This window comes from Lates calcarifer, linkage group LG5, assembly GCF_001640805.2.
Source record: "Lates calcarifer isolate ASB-BC8 linkage group LG5, TLL_Latcal_v3, whole genome shotgun sequence".
NCBI classification, from domain to species: Eukaryota; Metazoa; Chordata; class Actinopteri; family Centropomidae; genus Lates; species Lates calcarifer.
The window spans coordinates 9002734-9030593 of record NC_066837.1 but is presented as its reverse complement, the minus strand read 5'-3'; the positions used below and the strand labels follow the sequence as shown (position 1 = coordinate 9030593).

Sequence of the window (27860 nt, the reverse complement as noted above, 5' to 3'; positions counted from 1 at the left end):
AGGACATCAGTTAATCAGGGCCCCTGTTGACCTTCCTTTATTTCCTTAGTCACACAGAAACCATCCAATACTGACAGCAATTGAATATTTGCTAGTTCCAGTTTTCTATGACAGTAAACTCAACATTTCTGGGGTTTTTGACTGTTGGTAAGACAACAAAAGCAATTTCAGTTTGTTTCAGCTCTACAGTTCTCCTACAATGGAATGATACCTTTACCTGAGGTTTTTTGTGTGTGAGAGAAAAACTTGAACAAATGAACCAATGTATTACACAAAACCAAATACAGACACAATATTCTTTTCTATGGGCACTTTAATTCCATTTGGCATTACAAATATAAACAAGACAATGGAAAACAAATAATTTAACAGGATTGTGTAGAAAATGGACGATCAAATACAGGATACCTAAAGAAAACTGTGTTTGACCAAGGCTTTCTAATGGTAGCACAGTGCATTTTTACACATACACCTCAACTGCTGAACTACATTTTTTTTTCTTTTTAGGACAGACAAATTGTTTTTGCTAAAATACAACTTCTTAGTAGTTCTACAGACTTTTTTGGAAAAATGTAAGAGCACATGGAAAGGAGTAAAGGTGATCACAGTTCTGCGATCTGTGTCTGAGGTTGTCAGATTAAACCTACACTACTGTGAGGACTGATGCAACCTGCTGAGTTTATTTTCAGCTCTTTAGCTATTTACTCAAAGTACTAAATTCTGCAACAAATTCTAAGATGTTTGCACATAATCACAGCAGATTATTAAGTTGAAATGTCAAGAGGCTTCATACACACCGACACAGCAGAAGTCAGCATATCAAGTCGCTTATGTTTGGTACCTTAGTTGATCACAACACACACACACAAACATTCATACTTGTCTTGCACACACAAACGCTCTGTGTTTTTGTAAAACCAATTAAGCAGAATTTATTATTATTTTATTATTTTAACCATGTTAAGTGTTAATTTAAAGTGATGACAAATTACACTGACAAGTCTTTTTCACATACAGACAGAAGTATTGTAATTGAAACAGTGCCTCTATTCAAAATTTCATTTGGTGATGTTGTTAAGTCTCAGCTTGAAACATATTTATATATTGTGCACAGTAGCTTTTCAGGTGTTCATTAGTAGAAATAGCATGCACAGAGATGCCTAATCATGCTTGAAAATACCCTGCTACCTACATTATGTGGAATATATTCTTCTTTTACAGTGAACAGGCAAAATGTGAGGAGCATTTAACAGGAAACTGCAGGTATTGAAACTATAAATAGAACTCCCATTGATTTTCAGGTGGCTTAGGTAACTCCTTTACTTTGTTTTCAATTTCACTTAACACAGTGCACAACCAATATTTATTAAGGAACAAGTGCAACAGCATTGTTTTCCAGTTTTCCTGCCATGTCACAACAAATCAAAGACCTAACATATGTACAATACTAAAGTTTTGTTTTTCAAATCAGCGCAGTTAAGATGGAATGTGAACAAGGTTATGGGTGACTCCTCAAAGCACCAGTCAGCAGCAGCCGCTTCTGAGTATCATAGATCCTCTCGCTTCATTCACACCACGAAAAAAAACCATCTCTCTGTTCTCTCCTCAGCATGAGGAAGTCAAACAGGAGTCCACGCATGGAGAACAGTCAAACAGATGGCACAACAACAGCACGATTCAAGGATGAATGGGTGAGTGGATGAGTGCAAAATCTGTCAGTCACTCCATACAAATGTGTGTATGTGTGTTTTATATATATGTGTGTGTATATATACATATATATATATACACTGTACAGTCTGTGTGTCCAGAGAGAGGGGCTACTGCAGGTAGCGGTAGACTTTGAAGCAGTGGTTGCCTGAGTCAGCGACCACAACGTGTCCATCAGAGGTCAGAGCCAGTCCCTGCGGGCCGTACAGCGGGTCCGCTGATGTGTTGATGTAGGAGAGGAACGAACCACTGCCATCAAACACCTGAGAGAGAAAAATATCATCACCTATATTTGTAGTCTGGGTAAAAACAAGAAGATGCTTTACCTCCCAATCCATTTGCAGTTTATACAATGATTCGGCATGTATAATTAAGTCGTATAGAGCTGTGTAAAATGTAAGAGGGCGATGTTTGCTTGTAATTATAATGGCAGGAGAACAGAGGTAGTCTCAGGAAGTAGTCTCGTTGTTATGGTGATGAAAATATAGATTTTTTTGTAACATACAACAGCTTAGAGGTGGTAATAGTCACACAATGAGTTTGTTTTTGTTTTTTAACTCTCTTTTCTACCAGAAAGAAAGTACAATATATCATCCTCTGGTTGGTTATATAAAAGACTAAAATACAATATTAAAGACTCCCTCCAGATGTGTTAATTATACTTTGCTTTGGATAATAATTTGTGTATGAAATGTTTTTTACACAAAAGTCTTCAATTACATTGTTAAAACTATTAAAATAACATCTGGTTTTTCTCCCTCATTTAAAAGAATCTGGTTTTAAGTTCACTTGTGTAAGTTGTGTAAGCCACGACTGGCACCTAAACTAGTTGTGATGTCGTAAAATCCTGCTCATACATCTGTGCGTTAAACTGATCTTTAAGTTGAGCCCAGAGAAACTTTCCTCCTTCAGCAGATACATGTGTAAACAGCCTTGAAGTGTCAAACTCTGCACAGTAAAGGTAAACTATCAAAGAGAAGAAGTAATAAATACAACACACTTCTGAGTGGAGGGGGACTCTAAGACTCCAATGTGTATCAGCATTTTTCTGTACAAGCAACAAAAGTGCACTGTAAATATTGCTGATGTATGGGCCACAAGATAACAAGGTACTCTGCAAAGGTGTATTAAGCACAAAGTCATATTCTGTCATCCAAACAAGTGTGAATGCAGCAGGGGAGAAAAGCTGTGTTTTCTTCAGACCTGTTGTTTGTACTGACCTGTATCCTACTGTTGCCCCAATCCGCTACTATGATGTTACCATTAACATCCACAGCCACTCCTGTGGGGGCATTGAACTGGCCGTTGCCCTCGCCATTAGAACCAAACTTCAGCAAGAATTCTCCCTCTGTGTTGAAAACCTACATGTTGAAATAGAAACAACTATGTGAACTTTGGCGCAGCAAAGAAGGAAAACAGAAATATAACATATTAACTAAAGAATAGTAGTAAAAAAGTCAAGAACATCCAGAATACAAGTCACCATCTTTAGTACTAATAGTTACTTTTTAGCCTGTGCAAAAAACTGTACTCTGAAACTGTACGTACCTTGACTGAGTGATTGTGGAAATCTGTCACTATGATTTCATTGTTGTTGTTCACAGCAGCAAAATGAGGGCCTGAATAACAAAACCAATAAAAAAAAAAAACAAGGTCTCAGATACATGCCACTCCTCCAAATCTGATCTCAAATGAAATGCTAGTTCAGATCAGCAAACTGCTGTAGAGCAGGTGTTTTAAGTAGACATGCATGTTTATAAGAAGCAAATGCATTTGTGACAAAAATGAAGATTGATGAGAGAAATGAAGTTACTCGTTCCATGTTCAGTTGTTTGTCATGCTGTTTTAAAGACATTAATCTATGTGATGAGCATTTAATCACTAAGTAGACATACACTTTGTCTGTCTTCTTCCTTCATGTCTTATCTATAAATACTGAAAAAAAACTCAGAAGTCAAAGGATGACAGGATCCTTATGGTTCCTGGTTTGGCGGACTGTACGCGTCTTCATTCCACATGCAGGCGTGATCTGGTCGGAGAAAAGACTTGTAGGGGGCAGTGCACATATTACCATTGAGTGTACCTGCAAACTGCCTGTCACCATTGCCACGGTTACCGAACTTGGTGACCAGCTTGCCGTTGAGCTGGAAGATGAAGACGCAGCAGGCCTTGTTGTCGACCACGATGATGTGGCCGTTCCTGTCCACTGACACGCCTTTAGGGCCCATCAGCTTCCCTGAGCCGATCTTGTTCTGCAGAGGCAAAGAGTTTCACATTTCTGTTGCACCAGGACTTTTTAATCATATACTTTCTGACTTGGAATATAGACAGTAGTAATATACAGTAGGATTAGCAGAGTGTATGTATGTATATGACCCCTGTTTGTTTTTAAACATACATTTATGTATGAGTATTTGTCTCGTATTACGCTCACAGAATCGTTGTCCCCATTTTCTAAAACACCTCTCCTTTAGTCCCTTTAACAAGTTCTATTTTGTCTAATATGTGATTTACAGATAAAAAGAGCTAAATATACATACTAAATATACAGCTACCTATGTGGTAATATCCCTGCTATTATTGTTTTCACAAAAAATATATATTTTGGTAAAATATGACATCAAGCTTATTTATTTTTTCTCTTTTATATTATTTATTTTATTACACTGTCCCACTGATGTAAGTATCAAATATCTTGACTCACCTTAAACTTGCCCTCGCTTGAAAAGATGCTGACCCATTTGTTGTCATAGTCGGCAATGATGATGTCACTGTTTGGGTGGACGGCCACGCCTGTCGGCCGCTGCAGTTGACCCGGAGTCCTGCCCCGGACACCGAAGCGACTTTTGAACTGGCCATCGTTGGAGAAAATCTGCATCACATAAAACACATTCAATAAGATTTTTTTCTTCAAATGAAACACTTTAGAATTTATCTGATGTGCAGTATTTTTAACTAACGACGCCGCACAAAGTCATTACACGATATACTGAGATGGCAAAGTGCACAGGCCACACTGCTCAAGGTAGCTGAACAATGAGAAGTTATAGTCCCTCACTAACGACTTCTCGCTGTGCCCCCTTGACACTGCTACACCTGGGTGCTGAGAGCAGCATCCACTGGACCACAGGATGTTATTTTTACCTGGACACACTGGTTGTTGCTGTCTGCTATCAGCACCTTTCCCAGAGAGGAGGCAGCCACTCCCTGCAGATTAGTGAACTCCCCTTTGTTTCTTCCTTTTGTTCCTAAAAAGCATGAACATGAGACATTTGAACATCTTTCTTTCTTTCTTTTTTTCATGAAAATAGTAAAAATATACTGCTCTACAGACAACATACTATATACACAGGGAAAGAAAATTGGTCACACAGTGCATAAGCAATGCCTAATGAAGATACAGATCTAGGTATTTGAATTTTAAAAAATCCAAATAAATTACAAACAGAAATGCTTATCAATGCTGCTAGTTCTCTGCAACTGACCTGGATTAATAACCTCTAACAAGTTTGACCCAATGCCCCATTTTTGCTCTGTGTGAGCTGCAGTGTTAGATACTGCACTACGCAGAGACAATAAATCAACTGTAGCTGTAGCAACAACAAATTATCATGAGACTTCATGTTGCACAGTAAAGTTTATTATATACTGTATGCTATGAAACAATGTTCAAGCACAGGCTTTAAGAGGGCTTTGAATTTATTTTCTCACTGACATTAACCACATCATACTCGTTTAAAGGCAGATCTGAGGTCAGAACAACAGCTCTCTTACCGATTCTGAAGATGAGGTCGTCCTCAATGGGGTTCTCTTTCCTCCTCCCTGTGCTGTACATGCTGGCCGGCCTCTTGATGGCCTTCTGCTTGATGTGCCCACTGCCTGGAGACTTCAGCCTCTTCTTCATGCCATCTGAGGTTGGTGACACATCTATAGACTTTGTGGCCTTTATCTTGAAGGGGCTTCCTTTGATATGTTGGTCATACAAACGCAGGGATAAACTAAAAGTCCCCTCTTTAGGGGCTGTGAACAGATACTCGTAAGTACCATTCTTGTTGTCCAGTATCTCTCCGTCACCTTTGCCGCCATCAGGTGAGGAGATTTCAGCAGTTATGACTGCGTTACCCATCTTGCACAGGTCTCCATCTTTGTCCTTAGTGGTTATGGTGATGGAGGTGGGCACGCCCACCACACAGTGTCGTAACCCTTCACCAGTGGCCACAGACTCAGAGGCCACTGCATTAGTAGTTACGATAGTTCCCAGGTTGTGGATGGACTTTTTTAGTCCGTCTGTCTCCACAAGGAAGTCCAGTTGGTCGTTCTCTCCGGGCTGCAGAGGGAGCTCTTGGCTGGCCAGCTCGATGAGACGCTCGCTCATCTGCTTCTTCACCAGCAGCACCTCGGCCTCGGTGCCGTGGCTCAGAGCCTGCTCTGTGAAGTTGCAGCTGCTGTTGATGCCCTCCTGTCCCTGCAGCAGGGTATCCAGCTGGGCTTGGAGCACCTAACACACAAAGACACCAGGGGGCAGCAGGGTTACTTTGTGTTTAGATGGACCAGTGGCTCTCAAACCTTTTTAGGCTTGTGACCCATAAAAAAAAGCAGCGTGTTCTTGCACCACCTTGTCACAAGTTGTGAGCAGGTCAGACAATGTCTGATTTTCCTGTCTTATATTTATTAATTTGAGTACATTTTACAGACCACAAGAGGTACACATATAGCTTCCTCTCTCTTTCTGTCTTATTCATCTCACAACCCTGCAGATTTATCGTGATCTCAGGGGCCCCAGATCCCAGGTTGGAACCACAGAAATAGACTGTCCCTCAGGAGTCAAGCCCACACACTTAACCCAACCGGCTCCACTGCTTTTGTAGGAAGGAATGTGAAACAAATTCTGCGTTTAAAAAAATAAATAAAACATAGGCCATGCCTTGTCAGCATGAGGGAGATGAGATCTTATCTCGGTAAATGCATGTTGGCATAAACATGCAGTATATTGTTGTTATTGCTCATATGCAAAGCAACAAAAGTCCTCGCTCTCAGTTATAACCAGCTGCAGCTTTACTGCAGTGACTGCCAATGAAAACAGATGAGTGTCTATCAAATATGGCTTTGTCATGCTGTGGTGACAGAGGCAGAGATCTGTCTGTGACATTACAGTTACTGACATAACCACATAACTGAATCAACAGAATCAATCTCTGGTAATTTTTGCAAGTCAAACAGATTTGTATTTTTTTCTCCACTTCATTAAACTGTTAACATGTGCTTGAGCATATTTGCACATTCTTCTCAACTGCACCTGCTGGATGTTCGCTCTTTACGTGCTACACTCAACAACAACAAAATTAAGACAAAAACAGACTGCGTGCCGCCGCCACCCCAGTTTGTAAATGTGACATTAACAAAGATTGTTGGGTCATGCAGTAACATATTAGTGTATCTGACTAAACAGATTCATGTTTCTGTAAGAACAGGGAATCTTCTGTTTTGACAAGGCATGAGTCTCAGATGACGTTTTCCATATACCTGTATCATTTAATGTATGAAGTAACTGATTTATTGTTAACTTATCACTTAAACTCATAGAGATGATGATTTCTTAGAGGTGAGTGACAGGAATTCATGACACATCCTGAATTAATTCATGTTGTAAATCGTCATTAGTGATACATTTGTTATATTATGCATTACTTTCTGTAACCTAAGTATAAACTGTAATCATTTTAGCCGACAATAAACCAACACAAGTCACATTTAGATCATGAATCTGTACTTTAAGTGGTATTAAAAATAAGTTATTTGTCATTAATGCTCTTTAAACTGGCTTTGCACTATTTCCCTTCATTACTGGGACATCACCACACACACCCATCAAAGCACCAAGACAGACTTACCCGCATCTGGCCATCACACTCCTCCTCTTCTCCAACAAGAGAGGCCATTAAGCCATTTATCTCAGCCCACAGTCAAATGCTTTATCCAAACACCCTCTACTATCTTCTTCTCTTCACACTAATTCACACACTGAAGCTCTGAACACTAACGTACTCTCCATACATACTGGCAGAATAGTGATCAAGCTGCCGGTGTAAGAGGATAAGGTGCTAGCAGCATGAAGCTGTGCTGTATTCCCTCACTGCACATGACACACCCAAATCAACTCCAGTGTACATACAGTGAGTGCGCTGGCTCCATCTAGCTACAGCAACACAACACAAGCTGCAAGTCACATATCTGACTTTCCCCTCTGGGCTCCAGTGTTTTGACTGCACACCAGCCACTGAATTGTAAATCATTAGCAACTCATGTGACAGAGCTCCCCAAGCTCCCAGGCTCTTAACCACACCGGGTGATTGGTTGTGTGGATTGGGGTGGTGCACCAGCAGCCCACCCAGCCCTCCTCTTTCTGCTTGTTAATAGCCTGTTGGACCAGCTGAGCCCCTGATATGAAGATCAGCAAAAACAGCCTGTGACAGGTTAAATGTTTTCCCAAAGTGGGTTAAAACAAAGCCAGCGTTGTATGAATTTTAATGTCACACCAGTTGTATCGTTCTCCATAATTTCCTTATGTAGTGCTCCAAAAAAATCTTGATATGACTTCTAGTTAGTATAGTGCTTTTAAGAGGTGGATAATAACTGCAAAGTGCTTAACGCTGATTAAAAAACTCAAACAATGCTTATCATGATTTTGACCAAAGCCAGATAAAAGACTATACTCTGCATACGTCAGCTATTTGACTACCTCACCTTCTGCTTGAGGCCATAGTTGACCTCCAGCTCCATGAGTAAAACGCTCTTTCGGACATTGAGGGTCTTCTGCAACTCATCAAAGGTAGTATGGATGTCATCCTCGATGGCGCTCTTCTGATTGGTCAGCTGCTGCAGGATCTCCGACAGCGTCTGAAGGGCCGAGTCAATCTCTGGTAATCTTGGAGCAACCGAGGGAAAGAGTGCGGTAATGAGGAGAAATGTTACTCAACAATCACAGGACTGAACATGCACAAAAAGGAAGATTGTGTTCTTTCCATCATGGCTTTTACTTCGGGGTGACATGCATACAATCTGAAGTGCAGTGTAATGACGGCTACATAATGCTGCTGTTGTACCTCTTCTTGACAGCATCTAGCTGGTCCTGTAATGAGGCCTTGTGTTGCTCCACTACGTCTTTAAGAGGCACAGTTGGATGTTCACCATGTTCGCCACTTGTACACTCCTGACACATGGCTGTCTCACATGGAGGACAGTAAAACTCCATGACCTAGGCAGCAGGAGAGAGTAAAGATTAGACTTAAATATGGGGTTGAGTCTTATTCCACAGTGTCTATGCCACATTACTAACTTTGATTCAGACTGAAATATCTCTATTAACTACTGTAAGGACTGGCATGAAATTTAGTGCAGACGTTTATGGTTTATATTGTAGATTTGGAATGAAATATACCATTGGATTGATTGGCGCAGTCATTCTTGGTTTCCAGACAAAAGTGATACCTGATGTTTTCTTGGGACTACCCACAGTTAAACAAATTTGGAGTGAAATGTCTCCACCCCAGGAGGAAGGATTGTTATGCTATACACATATTTATGTCCCCTTCAGGGTCAATTGTAATAACTAATCAGAAGTTCAATTTGCTCCATACTTTGTCCCAGCTGTTCTTTGTGTTTACCCCTAATCACCAGATGTTAGCATGCTAACATGGTAAGCTAAGATGATGTACATAGTAAACTTCATACTTGCAAAACATCAGAATATTAACGGTCATCATATCATTGTGGCTAGGTTAGCATGCTGATGTTAGCATTTAGCTCAAAGCTCAGCCTCACAGAGCAGCTAGCATGGCTGCTCTGTGAGGCTGAGGTCAAAGTCATGAATGAAAAAACAAAACAAAACACTTTTTTGGTTGAGAAAATCTCTTCAAAAAGAGGCTGACCACGATCATTTAAAAGAATCATTAAAATCTGAACTAGTGACCATGGACTTGACATCTGAGCTCTCTATTATGTTGGACAGCAGTAAACGCTATGGCAAGCCTTTCAAACTAATCTCTCAAATTTCAAAAAATGCAAACAAGACAAAACTAATGTGAGAAAAAAAACAGAGCACAACAGTTGTGTTTGCTCACAGGGTTACAGTACATATCAAAGTGTAATGGAGCAACACAGCATACCCTTCAAAATATGTTTCATGTCATATTGTTCATGTTAAGTATCATTAGGATACTTGACCAGACAGTATTTTGTGTGCATGTGAAACAGGAGGAGAAACAGGCACACAAAGGTACAAACTGATAGTGTGTGTGTGTGTGTGTGTGTGTGTGTGTGTGACTCTTACATTGCCTCCATGATTGGGGCAGGAGAGCAGTTGGCCCGTAGCCACAGCAGTGATGTTGTTCAGAGCGGCGGCCTCCTGGCTGCAGCTATCCGGCCCCCGCTGCAGCACGTCCATCAGGTTGGTAATGAAGAAGTTATTCTGCAATGCCGCCACACCCTTCTCCGGCAGGATTGAGGTCTGGCGGCACACGGGGCACGACAGTGTGAGGCTGTGGGCCGGGATGTAATTCTGCAGGCACCTGGAGGAGTGGAGCATGGAGAATACTGACGAGTGGGAGCATCGCGTACAAAGTTATATCAAAGTTGTCTGGAGAAAGGAGTGGGTGGTGTAGTGTGTGTGTGTGTGCATGTGTGTGTTACATTGAAAAGAAAAAAGACTTAGGACTCAGTTTTTCTGAATACAGAGTAATGTAGATATATATAGGATATGTAGAGGATATTATATATTTATGACTGTGACTACAGAAACATTTTTTTCTTGAGATACTTTCTTATTTCCTCTGTTTACACAATACAGATTATCAGCATTCAACAAAAATGTTAAACACCATTATCTACCTGTGTTTTATCAGTTATTTGACCTTTAAGTCTGAGGAACACAGGGAAACGCTTGTCTTTTGTGCCATCTAGTGGTTGAAAGGTTTATAATTCAGAAGTTGTTTACAGTAGCACCATCTGAGTTACTTACTTCCCAGTTTATTATCTACACCTGTACGGTCCCTGCCATAAACCCATAAATCCTGTGAAGGGTATAATGTTCAGTTTTGTTGATTTTTGAGGTCATAGTAAGTTTGTTGTGTTGGACTGGATTATATTAAGAGGTGCTTTTAATATCCTTTCCATTGTATATGTAAATTACATCTTAGACTCATGAAAATTTGTAGAGTCATTTGAGTTTTCTGCATTACAATTATTTTGTTAAAGTTACTGTGTAACTTTCTGGTCACAAGCAGCACAAGCAGCTAATGTTAAACTCATCCATACAAGACTAAATAACCAAGCTGACCAGGAAACTGTTTTTAAAAAAGGATCAGTCATGTAATCACGAATAATCTGGTTCTTGTCGTTGCATTACATAGTAATTTAATTCAATCCTTCTTCATGAATTGTTTGTGTTTTGTGTTGTCTGTACAATAAAATATGTAGATTTATTGCTGAGTGTATGTTTTGTGTATGTTAAAGGCATATCCAGGGAGGTTTATTGAAAACTTTCTTATTAGTATCCAGCATTGGATCATACTATATACTTGTCCCACTACAAATAAACATTAAATACAAATCAGCTTCACAAATCTGTTACAGGGCTATTGTATTGGATTGCACATGTGTACTTGATAAAATGTTAACTCAGCGTAGAGCCACATTATCAGTGATGTGTGTGGTCACTCCTCTGACTCCACTTGCTGGATGTGGTTAGAAATAGATCAGAGTAAAGGAGACTTTCAACATGTGAACAAGTCAGTGCAGTAATGCCTTTTTGCCATTGAGATTTTAGTGTTATATTACATGTTAAACATTAGTTTAGTTGCTCTGGGTTCTCTTTTACAATCAAATTATGGTTAAATATAGTGCTAGGTAAGTGCAATCTGGCAGAAAAGGGAAATCAAATCCCAGGACACAAGTGCTTTAAAATAATTTCAACCATAACTTTGTGACAAATGTGATCTAAGCAGACATTGGAGGCAAACACTCACCACAGAGATTTGTGTGTGAAATAGATACACAGTAATAGAAAACAACTACATTGTTAATTGTTAATTCAAAAGCTTAATGACTCTCCAGAACCAGCCAGAGCAAAGGGACTGACATGCACAGTTTCTCTTTTGTGTCAGAAACAAAGGCTGGTTAACAGAGAAGATGGCACCAACACACCAAAGTCAGCGGAGAAACAGCGGAGATACAGAACCATCTCTTGTGAAACAAAGCTCAAATTTACAAAAGCAATATTGATTTAAAAGTATTATTACTGCATCTCACAGAAAACGTATAAATCATACATTTGAATTTGAAACCTCCCCAGGTTGCAGCTGTGTCCTTGCATTAAAACAAGATGGTAACTCCACTCACCTCTCACAGAAGGTGTGCAGGCAGGGCAGTACTTTAGGGTTCTCGTAGCGGTCCAGACATATGCTACAGATCAGGAACTGCTTATCAATCTGGCGGACCACAGGGCTGGGAATAGTGGAGCCTTCACTGGCCATCCTAAAGCTCTGACATAGGAGTCCCTCTTCCTCTTACCCTGCACCCTGTAGAGTGACATGGAGGGAGGACAAGACAAGTGAAGGACAAAACCTATGATCAAACACAGTGATGACCTCACGGACATGAGGGGAAATCTGTGGGTAGTAAAGATAAAAGTTTGAAATCTAAGGCAAAATACCTTCTTCCTTCCATCCCCTCACTGAGAGAGGAAGTGCCAAATGCACAAACAGATACACCAATCAGCTCCTGTGGTTATAGGCTTTAACTCAAACTGGCGAGTGTTAAGATTAGAAACAGTGACTGTAAACATCCCCTTAATCATCAGGTCAACAAGACAAAACCAACTGCTGAATCTCTTTCCTAATGGTCAGTGGGATAAACTAATTTACATATAATTACATTTTCTATCCATCAAGTTTGGGAACAGATAGAGAATCTCAAAGGTTGTGAAGAGAGTGAGAGGTCAAACTGAGGGCATGGTGCCAACTACTGTATCTGATTATGAAAATTCACAGTGTGGTGGATGCCAGTTACAAACATCTACAAAATAGTGGGATTGAATTGACAATATACTCTCATTGAAATGTCTTTTTAGTAGCTGTTCTGGAGGTTTTGGTCAAACACACAATCATCCTCTTTAAGGACTTTGAGTTAATCTGGGCAATGCAATTTGGTACTAAGAAACCAGGCAACACCCCCAGGGGTACCAAAAACCCCAGGTTCATGTGTCAGTTTTTGTTGTTTTTGGCCATGACCAAAGACTAATGCTCCCCATACAGACTGTTTAATTTGAATAGTTTTTAGTAAGGATGCACTGTGATGATCTACCAGATCAGGATACGATATGATACGATACACTTTATTGTAGTGGGTCAGTCTAATCAGTGCATCATGAGTTGTTCCCCCTACTTCCTTTGATTCTTCCTACTCTTCTTGATGCCTAACAGATTTATCTTCTGACTCCTTGGGAGGTCTCGACCCTCACGTTGGGAACCACTGCAGTAAAGGCACTTTAAGTGATTAATATTTGATTATAAAGTGAAAGCAAGGCACTCTGTGTTCAGCACACATCAACAAGAAACAGAAACTGTTACTACCACAATAAAACACTTTGCTTTAATAGCACAAACACAATATTTTCACAGATTCTTCATAATTCTTCCAATGTGTGTTCAAATTTATTTCAAACATCTTTTTATTCTTTTTTTTCTGTCTAATATCCCTGTAACATTATCTGGCAGCTAACTTAGACACAAAAAGTGTGTCAGTGCTTTTATTGTCTCTTCACATTGAAGACAGGCACAGAAACAGGCCACCTCTGCTGCCGAGAGGAAAACCCTCAGGGACTGTACTTCTCTCTACAGTGCATGCTCTCCTTCTCCTCCTCTCTCTTCTATTTTCATTTAATCTCCTTCTCTCATATCATCTCCTCCTCCTCTCACTCCCCTCTCTGAAAGCAGATATGAGAGCCGTCACCTACAATGTGGTGATTCGGTAAGCCTGAAAATGGATAGTGGAGGATAAAATTACTGTTATAATGAAGCTGTTATGCATTCACTGGGTTATTACCAAAATTTCCACTATGCTACATGGCTGGTATGTAATGTGTTTGCTGTCAGCTGCCAAGTAGTGATGATGTTGAGTGGCTCAGGCCACTTTCACAAAGCTGGTCTTGCATTTAAAACTGAGACGGCAAGTTACTGTAACAGCAGAATTATGACTTAAACTTAAACTCAAAAAGGCTGTTCACAATCTAGTCCAAAACCTGACCAGTCCAGAAGCTAAAACCAGCATCAGATGCCATACTCTTCAATCACAAACATGTATCCATACATAAAAGGAGAGAACTCATCTGTATCTGTGACATTTGAATGACAATACATACACTGTGTGCCAGCGCAGACACACACACAAACACAAATCTCAGAGCTTAGGCTTGTATGTTAATAACTTACCAGCTCCACGGGCCAGATTAAAGAGATGAACAGAGCATCAAATATGGCACTGATTATAAAGTTAAAATTCTTCTTCTTCTAAATCCTTCTGCAGACAGCCACAACAGGACAACAGGAGCAGCCCTGTGCTGACAGTGCACAAGGTCACAGCAGCCACAACGCTCTACTCTTACATAATCAGATCCGCACCAGCTAAGCAGAATAATTCTTGCTGGATTGAGCTGTCATCTAATCCACAGTGGAGGGTAGACATGAAAGAGGGAAATATTATTGTACTAACTCAAAGCAATTTTATCTTTTTGCATGCAGTGACTCTGTGAGAAAACAGACAAAAGGAACAACAGCTATTCTAAATAGCTCGGTATAACATAACATGAATGAACAGGATGACTTACAGAGCTGCATCTATGCACCGATCAACAGGCGTCATCCACTCCTGTATGCAGAAACACACTTAAAAACACACTAAAATCCTTCTAAACCAGCCTTTAAGTCATGTCAGTTCTGACATGAAATGATGCTTCCCTCCCAGGTAGCAGCAACAGAGCCAAAGCAGGAGACGACAAGATGCGTGTGTGAGCGAGGCAGCTCCTCCGTGTGTTTATGGGTGTGCACACACACGTGAGCAAAGTTGAGGAGGGGCGATTTGGCCAGATTGTGTTTCACTTTTTACATCATCTCCTCTCCCTCCCTCCTTCCCTCCCTCTCTTACTCTCCCACACCACTTCCTCTCCTCCCATCACTTGCATTCTTTGCTCAGTCTATGTCATCCATTCATCTCCCTCCTACCCCTCTGTCTGAAGTAAATGCTGGCTCACTGCAGTGCAGGGAGCGTGTGCAGCATCAGGACTATGTGAGCGAGCATTGGCTGATGGCTGGTGATCTAACAAATGGAAGGGAAGGGGACAGCACTAATGGGTCCCTTCCTCGACCAATGGAGTTAAAGCCAGAGGGATCTCTCTGGGTGCATACGTATGTGTGCAGGTGTATGCATGCTGCTGACTCACTGTTCATGCAGGGACACAGAAAAAAAAGCTAAGTGGAAGATGAAAGAGAATCATAATTCAAAGCATAAGGGAAGTGTTACATAAAGGAAAGAGGACTGCATCGTGTTTCAAATATGCTCTCCTGTATGTACCCTCATACATATACAACAACAACAACGTGTAACACAGCATAAATCAAGTAGGTCAGTTCTTAACAGTAAAGTATGTTGTCATTCTTTCATAGTCTTTTGACAATGAACAATGAAAAGATGAAGGCCACCTGTGGGTCATGTGATTTCAAAGGCAGGGTCTGTCACCGCCTGCACCGCTGTCTGTGTGATGATCTAAACCCTACAAAGCATGAATGGATCACCTCAACAAAGAAGCAAATCTTTAATTTCCAAGAAATAGTAAAACTCTGACCTCACTGACTTTCTGGATAAAGCTACTCCTGTATTTTTCCATCACACCAGCACACTATTCTGTATGTACATACAGTATGTGGGCCTGTGTGGTGGAGTTGACATAGGGTGCGTGTTTAGTCAACCAAATGATCACTTTAAAAGTGATTCCGTATACCGTCATGGAAATCAGTCCTGTCAGTTTGTTGTCTTTAGCCTGGGTACAGACCTCTGAATCACTGCCCACACCTCAGATTTGTTTCAAACAGGTCCCGTGTTGTGCTCATTGACAGCTGTTTCGAAAAAAAAAAAAAGTCACCCAATCACCGTCTTCACGGGCAGAATTACAAATTTACAACACTTCTTCCTGCATACCTAGCCAGCTAGTGTCATGAGAGAACTGCCTCTAGCAACCGCTACCACAGCTCCTGTGTCAACTGAAAACTGGAAAGAATATATCAGTTGCTTCTCACTAGGACAGAACAAGACAAGACAAAATAACGTTCTCTCTTTATCGAGACCGGTTCACACGACGTAACGGTCAGGCTAAATTCAGTGAAGTGAAATCAAATATCTTGTTTGAATGATCAAAAATGTCGTGTTGAGATTTGAAAAAACTTCTACCCTTGATAGAGAAACGATGAAATACATTTAATTTTGTTTGAAACATCTTCAACTGAAAACGTGGTGTACTTTGAAGTCGTTTCAAGATCCAGATCAGTCTGCTCAGAACTGACATCAGCCTGTTTGAGGAGAGATATTATCAACATTGTGAAGGGGATTTGCACAGTTATAGAATATATCCTCCATCAGTGACAACATAAAACTAAGGAATGTTGTTTCTAACCCAATTTGCTGAGACTATCTAGTTTCTGAGGCTGTAACTGAATTTATACAACTGGAGATTTGTCCTAAATCTACCAACACATAGCAGTGCAAAATAACATGAGGAGATCTGAAATTCTATCATTCAGTTTCAAAAATAACACCAGCTGAACTTGGCAGAGTTTTTTTTCCTTGCACATTTGATTATGCCTGGCAGCTCCAAGGCTGTTCCAGTGATCTCATCTCAGCTTCTGCCAAACTCCTGTGAGCTCTGAGTCAGTCAGAGGAGTGGGACCCAGAACAAGAGAAGCGGATGAAACTCTGGAGAAAAGAGAATAATGCACCGGCCAAACAGTCGGTTGTGTGGGTGAGGCATCAACACACAAACAAATGACACACAAAAAAATCAATTTCCAAAACTTCATTTTGGATTCAATACCCTAAAAGGATAAGGTTGGTGGTCTATATTTTACTTACTGTCAACAAAACCAACCATGTGTTATTAATTGTTAATATTGTTATTGTTAATAATTCCCTTAAATGGTTCATTGTTGATTTTGGTCTTTTCATGACATTTACTGTCAATAAGAAAAATACAGAATAATACCAGCCTCATGCTTTCAAAGTACTTTTATAAACAAAAATTAAAACATTGATCCGTAGCACAACTCGTGATCGAAATCTCCTCAGGGTGCTTTTAAGTGGTTATAGAGGCTGCCTTCAATTTGGATAATGCAAACCAGTTTCTGTGACAAACAACACACGCTAGGACTTCCAAACCGATAGGTGCTAACAGCTAAATCAACATTTTCTGATGCTGTCAAGGGTTTGATCACATCAGTAGAGGTTGTAATCACAGCAGGAAGAGAAGGAGAGGCCTCTGTATTCATATATATATATAAATATACTAAAAAATAATTACAGCTTGACCATTACATCACTCAGGGGTTTGTCTGAGAGCCAAGAGAAAGCAGAGAAACTGATGGCTCAGAGGCACAAACACATAAACACACACATTCACACACAGAGTAAACACATCACTTAACCTGTTTTGGTTGCCTCACTGCTCACACCCACATCATCACCCCTGATTCATTTAGACACTTGAAAGGCCCTAAAACAGACTCAGTAACAACATTTCCACCTTAGTTAGGAGCTGTAATAGGGGGAAAAACAAGACTTGCTGCTCTCTGAACTCATCCTCCAATACATAAAAACAACTTTAACCTGAGTTGAACTTTAACTGCTGTGTGTTGAGATTCTAGGCCAAGCTGCAATTTTAAACCAGCTCATTCCCACTCACCAGTATGAAGAGGAAACAGGTTTCATGCAGCTGTTTTAGGTTTAGGTTTTGGTTTAGATGGTGGATGCGCTGGTTTGTTTGTTACTCTGGGTTTCCCTGTGGTGTCCGTCCCACAGCTCTTTCCAGAGCACTGACCTCAGCTGTTTTTTATCGTCTCTCTCTGTTTCTAAACATGCCAAAACAAAATGCCGTGTGTCGTCCTGCACAATAATGACACACTGCTCTGTCACAGTGACCGGGGTGAAGACAAACAGGTGCACGTGGAGATGCACAAACCTTTGTTATGCACACATGCACGCAGCGCTGATGGAGAGCAGCCGGCTCGTCTCGCTTCACCTGCACATTACTGAGCGCTTTATGACGTTTCATTATGCAAGACTCATTAGTTTGTCAGGACAGAAGTCCAAGAGTCCAGAGTAGAGTCACAGGACAATTTACTGCTGCACAGACATTTTATTTTACATTAGCAATTTGAAGTCAGGTTTTATTTTTTAATAGTTTTAACTGCATTTTAACAGATATTATTTATGTCACATGCACCTTATTAGAGTAAATAATGTTGTGTTCTTCTTTGCACATGTTTATCAAATTAAAGTAATTAAGGTAAACTTATAAAGAACCTTATAGAAATTCAAATTATGTGCCTGTTTTTCTAATATTAACTGCAACACTCAACATACACCTCACATGAACACATGTTTTGGAAAATACACTTGCAACATTTGCTGTTTTGCCAGAGTTAAATGAGAAGATTGATACATCTGTCCTGTAAGTACAGAGGTGAAACCACAGGGTAACTGCCCTACAGGTGTAACAGGTGTAAACCGCAGGCTTGGAGCTTTCTGAAACTCAAAAATGTACTTAGAGAACTTCTAAAGCACAAATTATGGTTGTAGGGGCGGTAACATGCTGTTTCCCCCTGCTCCCAGTCTTTATGCTAAGCTAGGCCAATGGACACGGACACACAAGACTATGGTATAGAGAGGGTGAGACACAATTTTGTTTAAATGTGGGGGAAATGGCGCATGTATTCAGACAGACGTTCCTGGAACACATGCATAGAGCTGCACTCAGCTGTCCATGTGAAAAGCGCCACAAATATTTGTGTAACAAAAGAAACAGGAAAGCTGAGAGAGACAAGTTCTAACTTAGTGTACTTTCTCACCAACAGACCATCAGCCAATCATGGCGTGAAGTGGGCATGAATGTCAGATCATCACTTTTGGAAAGTTACAGAAAATCCCACATCAGAAAGGTGCGTAGAGAGGGGGTTTCCAAAGCTGTGTGACCATCTGACAAGTCCTTTGAATGGTGTGCAACAGCCCATTAATCGTGTCTTGGCAACATGAGAGTAGAATAATAATCTCATGTAACTCACAAAAAACTAGAGATGTTTAATCTGACATTTGACATGATGTGGAGAAAAGAGCCTGTACTCTGGGGGAATAAGGAAACGCCATGTCAGTGTGTCACTTGTCTGCCAACCATCCATTGTGGAGACACAAGCATGAACCTCAAACTAGACTGAACATTTAAACACAACCACATCACAGTCACATCAGCCTGACAAAACACTAAAACGACCTGACAGTTTTAACTGGAAGCAGAATCACATCATCCCATTTTCAAATGGCCGCCCACTTAGCTGCCAGGCAACAGCTCCAACATGATCATTATGCCCAAAATCACCATAATCAAGACAGGACCACATGACTATACTATACTATAATATGCACTAAAATTATCATTATTACTGATGTTTATGTTTGCGTTGACAGTTACAGTTTGTTTGTTTTCATCCTTGATTGTATTTTAAATCCTGTCAGCACCTAAAGCCAGATGGTCAGCCTATAAGGTTTATGTCCATGGTGACCCTGGTAATCGCACCATTTCATCAGCGCTGCAGCAAAAAAAACACACATGGTTATCCACAGCAGCTTCAGGATGCTGCTGCAAAACAATTAAAACCACTTCTTTACGTAACTCTTCTAGCTTTCTGTTTTAGTAGAATCAATGGCTTCACATCCTTTTTTTTTTTTTTTTTTTTTTTTAAATTGCTGGTAAGGTTGACACAAGCCCCACCCCTGAATTGTAAGGACACTCTCATGTTAATCTAAAGCATCCACCGGGTTCAGGATGATGAGAGATTACAGTGGCTGAGCACGCCTTCAGCCTGAACATCCCCTCGTCCAACTCCACGTCAACCATCCCCCTCCTTTAAAAAAATCACCAGCAGCATCTATAAAGAAAAGCCGCTGGTGAAAGTGTCAACCTAAAACAATAAGTAATGTTGCAGCAGAGGACAATTTAGAGGTTTTGTTTGTGCAGTTTAAAGACATTTCTGCAGTTAATAAATGTTGTCCACTATTCCTGTTGTTGTTCTATCACTCTGTAAGGTCTGTCGTTTTGCATTCACATGCTTCTGAGAAAAAAGGCTGCACTCTGAGTGAATAAGGAAACCCCATGTCCACGATGCGTCACCCTGGCCATATATCTGCCAACCATGTATCTGGTGGCAACAGATAAGACAATGCTGTGTCTGAGTCTGTGTCTGTTGGTGGACGTGTGTCAACTGCTGACCTCAAATTAAGGTCTACAGATGTGCCAGTGTAAGGCACATTGGAAACTGTCCATGCTGCACATCTGTCAGCCAGAATTCAATAAAGCTGAAACACTGTGGCTCACTGTCCAGACAAAACACACCTCCTCACCTTAGTAAAACAGTAACAGCAGAAAACAGTTCTGGTTTTTGATTTACATGATCGTTTATCAACCGCATCTTATTGTTATATCAGCACAGAAATGTGACATATTATATTATGAAATCCATTTAGAGTTTGTACAGTTTTATGATGAATTGCAAATCAGCTGCTGACTGTAGCCATGCTGCCTTCAGGCTCTATATATATAGACATAAGCTTCACTTGACTTTTTCTCAACAAACAGCATATGAAGATGCTGTGCAAGGTTCCTGCTACTTCTCAACACAGATGAGCTGCAGCCAGAGAGCATGACAAACAGGAAAAGGAAATGAGAGTCAAGTAAATATTATCTTGTGAGTTTACATTATGCACCTGCACAGCAAAGCCACTTAAAGCTCATTCATTTGCTGAGAGTAAACAGTGTGTATTTCACTATGCGAACACCTGAGACCAGGTGAACTGCAGCTGGAACCTGTATTTCTAGTATCTCATCTCAAGACTTCCAGGGTAATACCCTTGGAATTACAGAAGCATCTTTTAATAATAATCTTTTCCTGTTACTGAGGCCAAGTAGACTGACAAGGAAAAAAAACAAAACTGTTTTTCAAGACTGTGCCCTGCATGAGGACTTTCCAAAATCAACACTGGTACAGCTTCTCCCCTTCCTTTAATCATATTTGTTTCCCATTTTCTTTCCTCTTGTCATTTTTCCATCTATTACTCACTCTTCCCAACCTTCCTCTCCATCTTTAAACCCCAAACATCCCACTTACTTCAACTCCATGGCTGCTCTCGTCCTCTCTCTTCTCTGGGGTGAAACAGCACTGCTCTCTGTCACCTAATCCTTCTCATCTCTGGTATACTGTGGTGTGTGCAGTGGGCAGAGAGGGGAACACATGTGAGCGCGCCTGAGTTGCTGTTACAATAATCCAAACAGACCGACAGGGTGCCACTGGGTGAGCGGAGATGGAGGGGGAGGGCCCCTGCTGGTGGTGTAGAGGGTAAGAAAAACCGACCAATCAGAGGGCTTTAGTGAAGGCAGGGAGGGGTTGGGCTTAAGGCTCGTGCTGCTCTTTAACCCCAGGGAGGGCAAGAGTCCCAGAGGCTTGACGAGCACCGAGGAGAAACAGATAAGGGAGTGACGGAGGATGGGGGGATCTCACAGAAAGAGAGGAGGGAGGGAAACCAACAGGAGCCAAATTATTTCATTTGTCCGAGAACTGACCATGATGCAACAGGCTACTGTGTGTTACACAGTACCTTTTATCTTGTCCTGTAAAAACAATGAATACTTCTAACCAGCTGAACCCTTTCCCCAAAGTGCACAGTTTAATCTGCACTTCCCAGAAAGGGCCCCAAGTGTAATGAGCTCTACCTTTCTCTGTAACAAGCTGGAATGACATCTTTTTTTTTTTTTTTTTTTTTTTTTTTTGAAAACACAAGTCCAAACTGTCAAAGCTGAAACACACACTGAACATTTGCGTGATATACTGCAGAGAGTAAAGAAAACATAGTTTTTCCACTGGCATTCCTGAGAGTCCATGACATAAGAGGTGAAGAGGTAGTCACAGTAACTGAAACAAGATGGTCACAGAAATCTCACAAAGACCATAACAGTACTCTGAATGATCATCACAGTGCACAGTCATGCACAGTACATGATAAGTTCAAGGATAAAACTGCACCAGCTACACAAGCATGTCACTATCTGTCCCGTTTGCCCCTGGGGGACGCGGTGCACTGACGCAACGCTGGTAAACAAGACAGAGAACCAAAGACTACAACTCAGGAGAGACAGGAGGGATAGAACTAGTTTACCCACAAACCACCAGGATGAAGGTGAAAACAAATCCGCTCACTGGTTTGTGTTTAAGTAAGACTTGCTGTAGGTCTGGTCTGAAAATTATAGATAATATTGCTGAGAAAGATTCTTGAGTTTGGGTATGGATTTAACAACAATACTTTCATGACACTTAACTCAGAGATATAAACATGTTTTCTACAAAACACCTTCTAGCCATGTGAGCATTCAGTGTCAGCTTTTAAAACTCCCAGTGACGAGGACATATTTCAGCTGGTACCAAAAAAAAAAAAAAAAAAGTACAGAGGTTCAGGCCTTATTTGCAGGTCTCCCTCTCTCTGTGTGTTGTGTTTCTATTAGTTTCTCTGTGTGGAAATTTTATAGACCTTAATTGTATCTTGGTAGGTAAGTGTAAAACGACCATCCTGTGCCGACACTTCCCTTCATTGTTACTACATATTTAATATTTCCACCTTGGCAGAAAAACACTAGCTGTTCCAAAACAACAAAATCACTCATGCATTTCAGGCTGTACACACCCACCCACACACAACATAACACAGACATATATGCCCCTAGAGAGTCTCCCATCTCTTGAAAGCTTTAATCTTATTGGCAGGACGCAAACAATGTTTGTAGTAATTATCCAAATGCATCTGTTTTCCCTTCTGTACGTCCACTCCCACTTAACTGGATTACTTACTGCACAGAAAATGGCTCTGTACGGAAACAGGAATACTATCATTTGATTCATTTTCATCTTAAAGTTAAATAACATGAGAGTGTCATTAGTGTAACCAAGTGAGGGGAAACCAGCTGAGGAGACCTCTTAAAGATCCAGAATTTGTGTATTGCTCAGCTCTATGTAAACACAACTAAAAATGCTACTTTTATCCCTAAGAGTATGTGAACGAGTGTTAATCAGTTGTTAAAAGATTAAGATAAAATATCTGGAAAGCACGTGTGACATGGCTCAAGACATTTAATGCTAAGACAACCCCGTTGCTCAGACACAGCACAGAGAGCTGACTAAGAACGATTTTTACTGCGTATCGAAGGATAACTAAAGGCCGTCCACTAATTAACTGTAGCAAACTGTGCAGAAAATCAGACTCACAGAAAAAGAATACCAGATTGTTGGGGCCATTTTGACAATTGCTTCCCTCTTTCCCTCGAGTCAAGAAAACAAAGACAAATTGCTTGACCTAGATGCAAAAGAACAGAAAGCGATCGAGCGCAGAATAATGTGAAATGCAAAAACGGTCAGTCTGAATGACAAAGGAGAGTGAACATGGACACACACACACACACACACACACACACACTGTGTAAACAAAGACTGCTTGCTATGAACTACCTGTTTTTTGTTTTTGAGGTTTACTGTTTGTTTTTCTCTGCAATACTCGTAAATGAAACCACTGAGCTGAAACGAGGCATCAGACAGATTTATGGACCACTGCACATTTCCCTTAACTTACATAGAAAAGATTAGATTCCTTTAGGTTACACTACCAACTGCTGACTGGGTATTTTAATCATTTAGGAGGGTCATGTTCCTTTTGTGCAACACTGATATCCCCTGCTGGTTGGAGCATGACATACACTTTACATACTGACAGTGTAGAAGAGTCAAAGTCAAACAGAGTTAAGACAGTGAGCACTGGGAGTTTAAAAAAAGAGAGAGGAAGGGAGTCTGAGGATGGGTTTAACCTCAAATCAAAAATGTATCAGTATTAGTAGAATTATGTGAGAAGAGTCCAAATCCTCCACCATTACTCATCCACAACACACACAGATTTATCAAGTTAACCCCTACAAGCATTTAGGAGTCTATATGAATACTGTCTCATCCTCAACCCAGAAACATAATGACACATAAAGACTAAACAGGAAGAGTTCCCAGGCATAAGTGTGTCTTGTCTCAGTCATTTTGCAGTAAAAGTTGTGTCCCTTCACACACAGACACACTGCGACTTCTCCAAATCCTTTACACTCAGACACTCGGAGCTGGCACTCAGTTAAGAGTCACTAAGCTGGCTGATGCTAATCAGTTAGCCACGACCAGACAGAGTGCTGTGTCGCTGTGGTCGAGCTCATTGAGCCTAGGAGGTCAGAGTGCAACAGTTCAGACCTGTAAACCTGCAGGGCTTTTAGTTACTGTACCAGGAAAAAAACATCAATACCACCACCAATAAACATTCACAACGGAAAAAGATGTCAGTCTTCATCTGATGGTCATCGTACTGTACAAACAACAAATCGACTAGAGTACTACAGATACAGTAACAGGACAAAGTGGTCCAAGGATGTTTGAGGCTGGATTCTGGGTTATAGATAAGTTTGGAGTTTCTTAGGTATTCAGCTAAAGGACATGTGTCTCTTTCATGAATTATTAGTGATTGTCATCTGATGGCTGAATATTTACATTTTACATTATAAAGTCGCATTACTGCCATATGATGAACTCTCATAATACAGTTTTGTCATTTCTATATCATCTGTTTGGATTCTCCTGCTCTAACTTTATAACTTAAAAGTATTTCTTTGGTATGGATGTTATTCAGCTAAGACAACAAACCAAGAATTTTCACTGTACAATTTAACCTGTTTTTGTGTATTAGACATTAAAGCTTTGAATCCTAAATTTTGACGTAATTATTTAAATAAAATGTTGCAGTTCGGAGCTGGATTTAGGGATTAAAGTCGGTTTTACGATCACATACCTTCAGTAATTCTAAACACCGGTGATCCTAGTTTATTTGGTACACTTGTACAATCCCCCCCCCCCAAAAAAAAAAAAAAACAGTCCTGCAAAGGTGAGGTTTAGTGTAGACTCTGCATCACCTCTGAGCAATGAGTCATCTTAGTGGCCCGTTCATGTTTTGATTAGCAGGAGAAACAGTTGCAGTGCTACAGCTGCAGCAGAGGCAGTGTGCTGCAGTGGTGGGAGAGTTATGCAGCGTTTACTGCACCACTCTCTACTTCTTGTTCCCACAGTCACTTACTGCATACAAGCAGCTCTAACGTCATGAGTTGAAAAAAAAAAAACTTAGTTAAAAGAATAGTTTTAGGGGAAATATACTTTCTTGCAGCCAAGAATTAGAAGAGAGGATTGATACCTTCTGGGTTTTCATTAGCTAAGAAGTTAGTTAAGACCGGGAGCAAGAGGAAAAAGATAACCTGGCTCTGTCAAAAGTTGACAAAAACTCACAGACTAGCAGCTCAAAATTTAGTAAATTGCACATTATATATAGTTTTTTTTCCCAATCCAAATGCCAATACATACAGATATGTATGTATACAGATCATAAAAAATGACAAGTTGTGATTTTACCAGGAATTACTCACTGTAATTATTTCTCAACCAGGCATACAGACACACAGTGTTGGGAAACAGAAAGAAAGAAAGAAGAAAACTGTAATCACTCATTAAACATTACTCATTAACAAAACAATCACTTTACTTTACTAATTACTTGCCAGCAAAAGTAATTTGTTACATTACTTGTTACTTTACTGTCACTACTCAGCTTTGTCAAAGGCGCCACTCCGAATCTTCCACACCCACATGTTGCATGTTTTGTATTCAACAGACAGAAAACAAGACGCTGCAGATAAACAAACAGGCAGCCGTACAGTTTGGAGGTTTACTGACATCCAGCAGCACACTTAGTCTCAGTGACCGCACACAGCTCTGCAGAAGCCCAGAGCTCAGAGTTGAAGTTATTCTGCAACTGGCCACATCAGTCATTACTGTCTACCCCACACCTCAACCATATCCTGGACCAGTCTATTCACTGGACTGAACAAGCGGACAACCAAATGTCAAAATATCTGAGTGCTACTGGGATTAGTAACTGGAATTTAATTACTAAATTTCAAATTATAATTCTTCACACCACTAAGTAATCACATTACTGTAATGTGTGATATTCCTGCCCAGTATGGCAGATACAGAGTGGTATTAAATTTATTAAAAGAGCACTCCACTCATTTAGCATTAATGACACTGTCAGACTCATGATGGGCCACAGATCGTATCTCTGTATCTTTTCCTCACAGTCTTCAGACTAAACCCACAGCGACTCAAGTGACATCACATTCGGCAGTTTATTGGTGCTGGAGGACAATTAGCTTAGATTAGCAGAAAGACCAGAAGCACATTTGATCTAAAATAAAAGAACTGTCAGATCGCTTCTGAAGCATTGGTCCCCAAACATTTCTCCCTTTGGAAGCTGAAACAAATCTACACCTTCCTGACATATCAACTGGTACGATTTTTATCAACCAGTGCCAAAACTGGGGAAACTAAAACTGAAAAGATCCAGGTTTCATTTTGTTAAAATACATTTATGAAGAACATGAACTGCACGTTTCTCTTCACAAATGTCTCTCACTAGTCAACCGAAGCTCTCCTGCAACTGTACACTGTCAACAAACTTGAGAGCAGCAGACTTTTATACATTTTGGATTTGACTGACGTTTTTACTCGATGAATATCATTGGTATTTCCTGCCTTCTTTGTTAAATATCAGTCAGTTTTGTTTTTAAATGAACTTTTCTAGCATCAGAGTGCTTTTTTACTGTTCCCCAAATAAATCTGATCTGAATCTCTGTTCAACTTTAGTATCAAATCTAGCTGCGCATAAATAAAGGTCAAGTTCAACTTCAAGTAACAGAACTCTCACCAAGAGCTAAATATCTCATCTTAAAGTTCACATCACAGTAAACCTGAATGTTCTTTAAATTTAGCTTAAAGTCTATACACTTAAAACTATTCTCACAAAACATAAAACCACCAGCCACATGATCTATGAGATCATGTTTGACTCATCTCAGCATGTGCATCAGCAGAGGCACAAAGGTTCATTCAAGTTTTTACAGATTTAAGATGCTGGCACGAATATGAACCTGCTGCTGGATTTGTCTCGGTAGAGCAGGTCCTGCTGTAAATGGATTAGCTGAAGTGGCACACATTCATAAATTAACATACCATAAACACACAGGCAATATTACCAGGACCCGTCTGGACTCCTGCACTTTAAATGATTGGATGCTGTGTAATTTTCTGTAGAAATCAAATCGAATTCTGCATCTTAAAGCTTCTTCTGGTTTAAGAGTTAATCCAACATTACATCAAGTATGAACATTCATTCAGTCCCAGCTGATGTTCTCCACAGAGGGACGTGCAGCAAGCTCGGTTTCACTCACCTTAAGGTTATTTTATGAGCCGGTGTGAAAACTACAATGACGCATGAGGACGTATGAGATGACAGGCGCTGATCCTCTCTGACTCTCTCCCTGTTTAACTGCTGGTTGTTTCTCCTCCTCCTCCAGCAGCAGCGTCCTGTCTGCTGCTCTGCATGAACAAACTACAGCTGAACTGAACCAGAAGCCGCTTCTACTCACTTCCACCTCACTTATTAAAGGGATCCGCCGACAATAAAAGGGATAGGCGACTGCAACCGGATGCAGTTCTAATCCAGGCCGGAAAAAAAATCATCAATATTACATTCACGTGTAAAAATAGTCTCGGTATCCATGCATTATTTCTATTTTTCTCTACAGTGGTTATACAAGCAGTTTTTGCGGTATGTGTGAAGTGAATATCTGAATTATCTAAGTTATTCTTTATGCATTACTACCT

General features: G+C 40.4%; 1 protein-coding gene across 4 annotated transcripts; it reads right to left on the bottom strand.

Annotated features, from left to right (window-relative positions):
* Nucleotides 1–21: 21 nt before the first annotated feature.
* On the bottom strand, nucleotides 22–27627 carry trim2a (tripartite motif containing 2a). 4 transcript variants are annotated; one of them, XM_018703228.2, is made up of 12 exons: nucleotides 27425–27627; nucleotides 12106–12284; nucleotides 10040–10277; nucleotides 8814–8965; nucleotides 8455–8635; nucleotides 5485–6208; nucleotides 4855–4958; nucleotides 4415–4582; nucleotides 3782–3962; nucleotides 3259–3329; nucleotides 2931–3071; nucleotides 22–1973 (listed from the first exon to the last, which is right to left on the bottom strand). In XM_018703228.2, the coding sequence occupies exons 2-12, from the start codon at nucleotides 12237–12239 to the stop codon at nucleotides 1821–1823; spliced, it is 2247 nt and encodes a 748-aa protein (XP_018558744.1). In that variant the 5' UTR covers nucleotides 12240–12284; nucleotides 27425–27627; the 3' UTR covers nucleotides 22–1820. The 4 variants fall into 4 exon arrangements, with proteins under 4 accessions (XP_018558744.1, XP_018558743.1, XP_018558746.1 ...); XM_018703227.2 differs by lacking the exon at nucleotides 27425–27627 and adding an exon at nucleotides 21186–21353; XM_018703230.2 differs by lacking the exon at nucleotides 27425–27627 and adding an exon at nucleotides 21186–21353 and having other exon boundaries at nucleotides 3794–3962.
* Nucleotides 27628–27860: the final 233 nt, after the last annotated feature.

Bases quoted from the DNA above. Each gene is read 5' to 3' on its own strand.
- trim2a (XM_018703228.2), bottom strand. From the start codon at position 12,239: ATGGCCAGTGAAGGCTCCACTATTCCCAGCCCTGTGGTCCGCCAGATT. The intron at 8,966-10,039 runs GTAAGAGTCACA...CCTGCTGCCTAG, and splicing joins GCCCCAATCATGGAGGCAAT to GTCATGGAGTTTTACTGTCC. The intron at 4,959-5,484 runs GTAAGAGAGCTG...CATGCTTTTTAG, and splicing joins CGACCTCATCTTCAGAATCG to GAACAAAAGGAAGAAACAAA.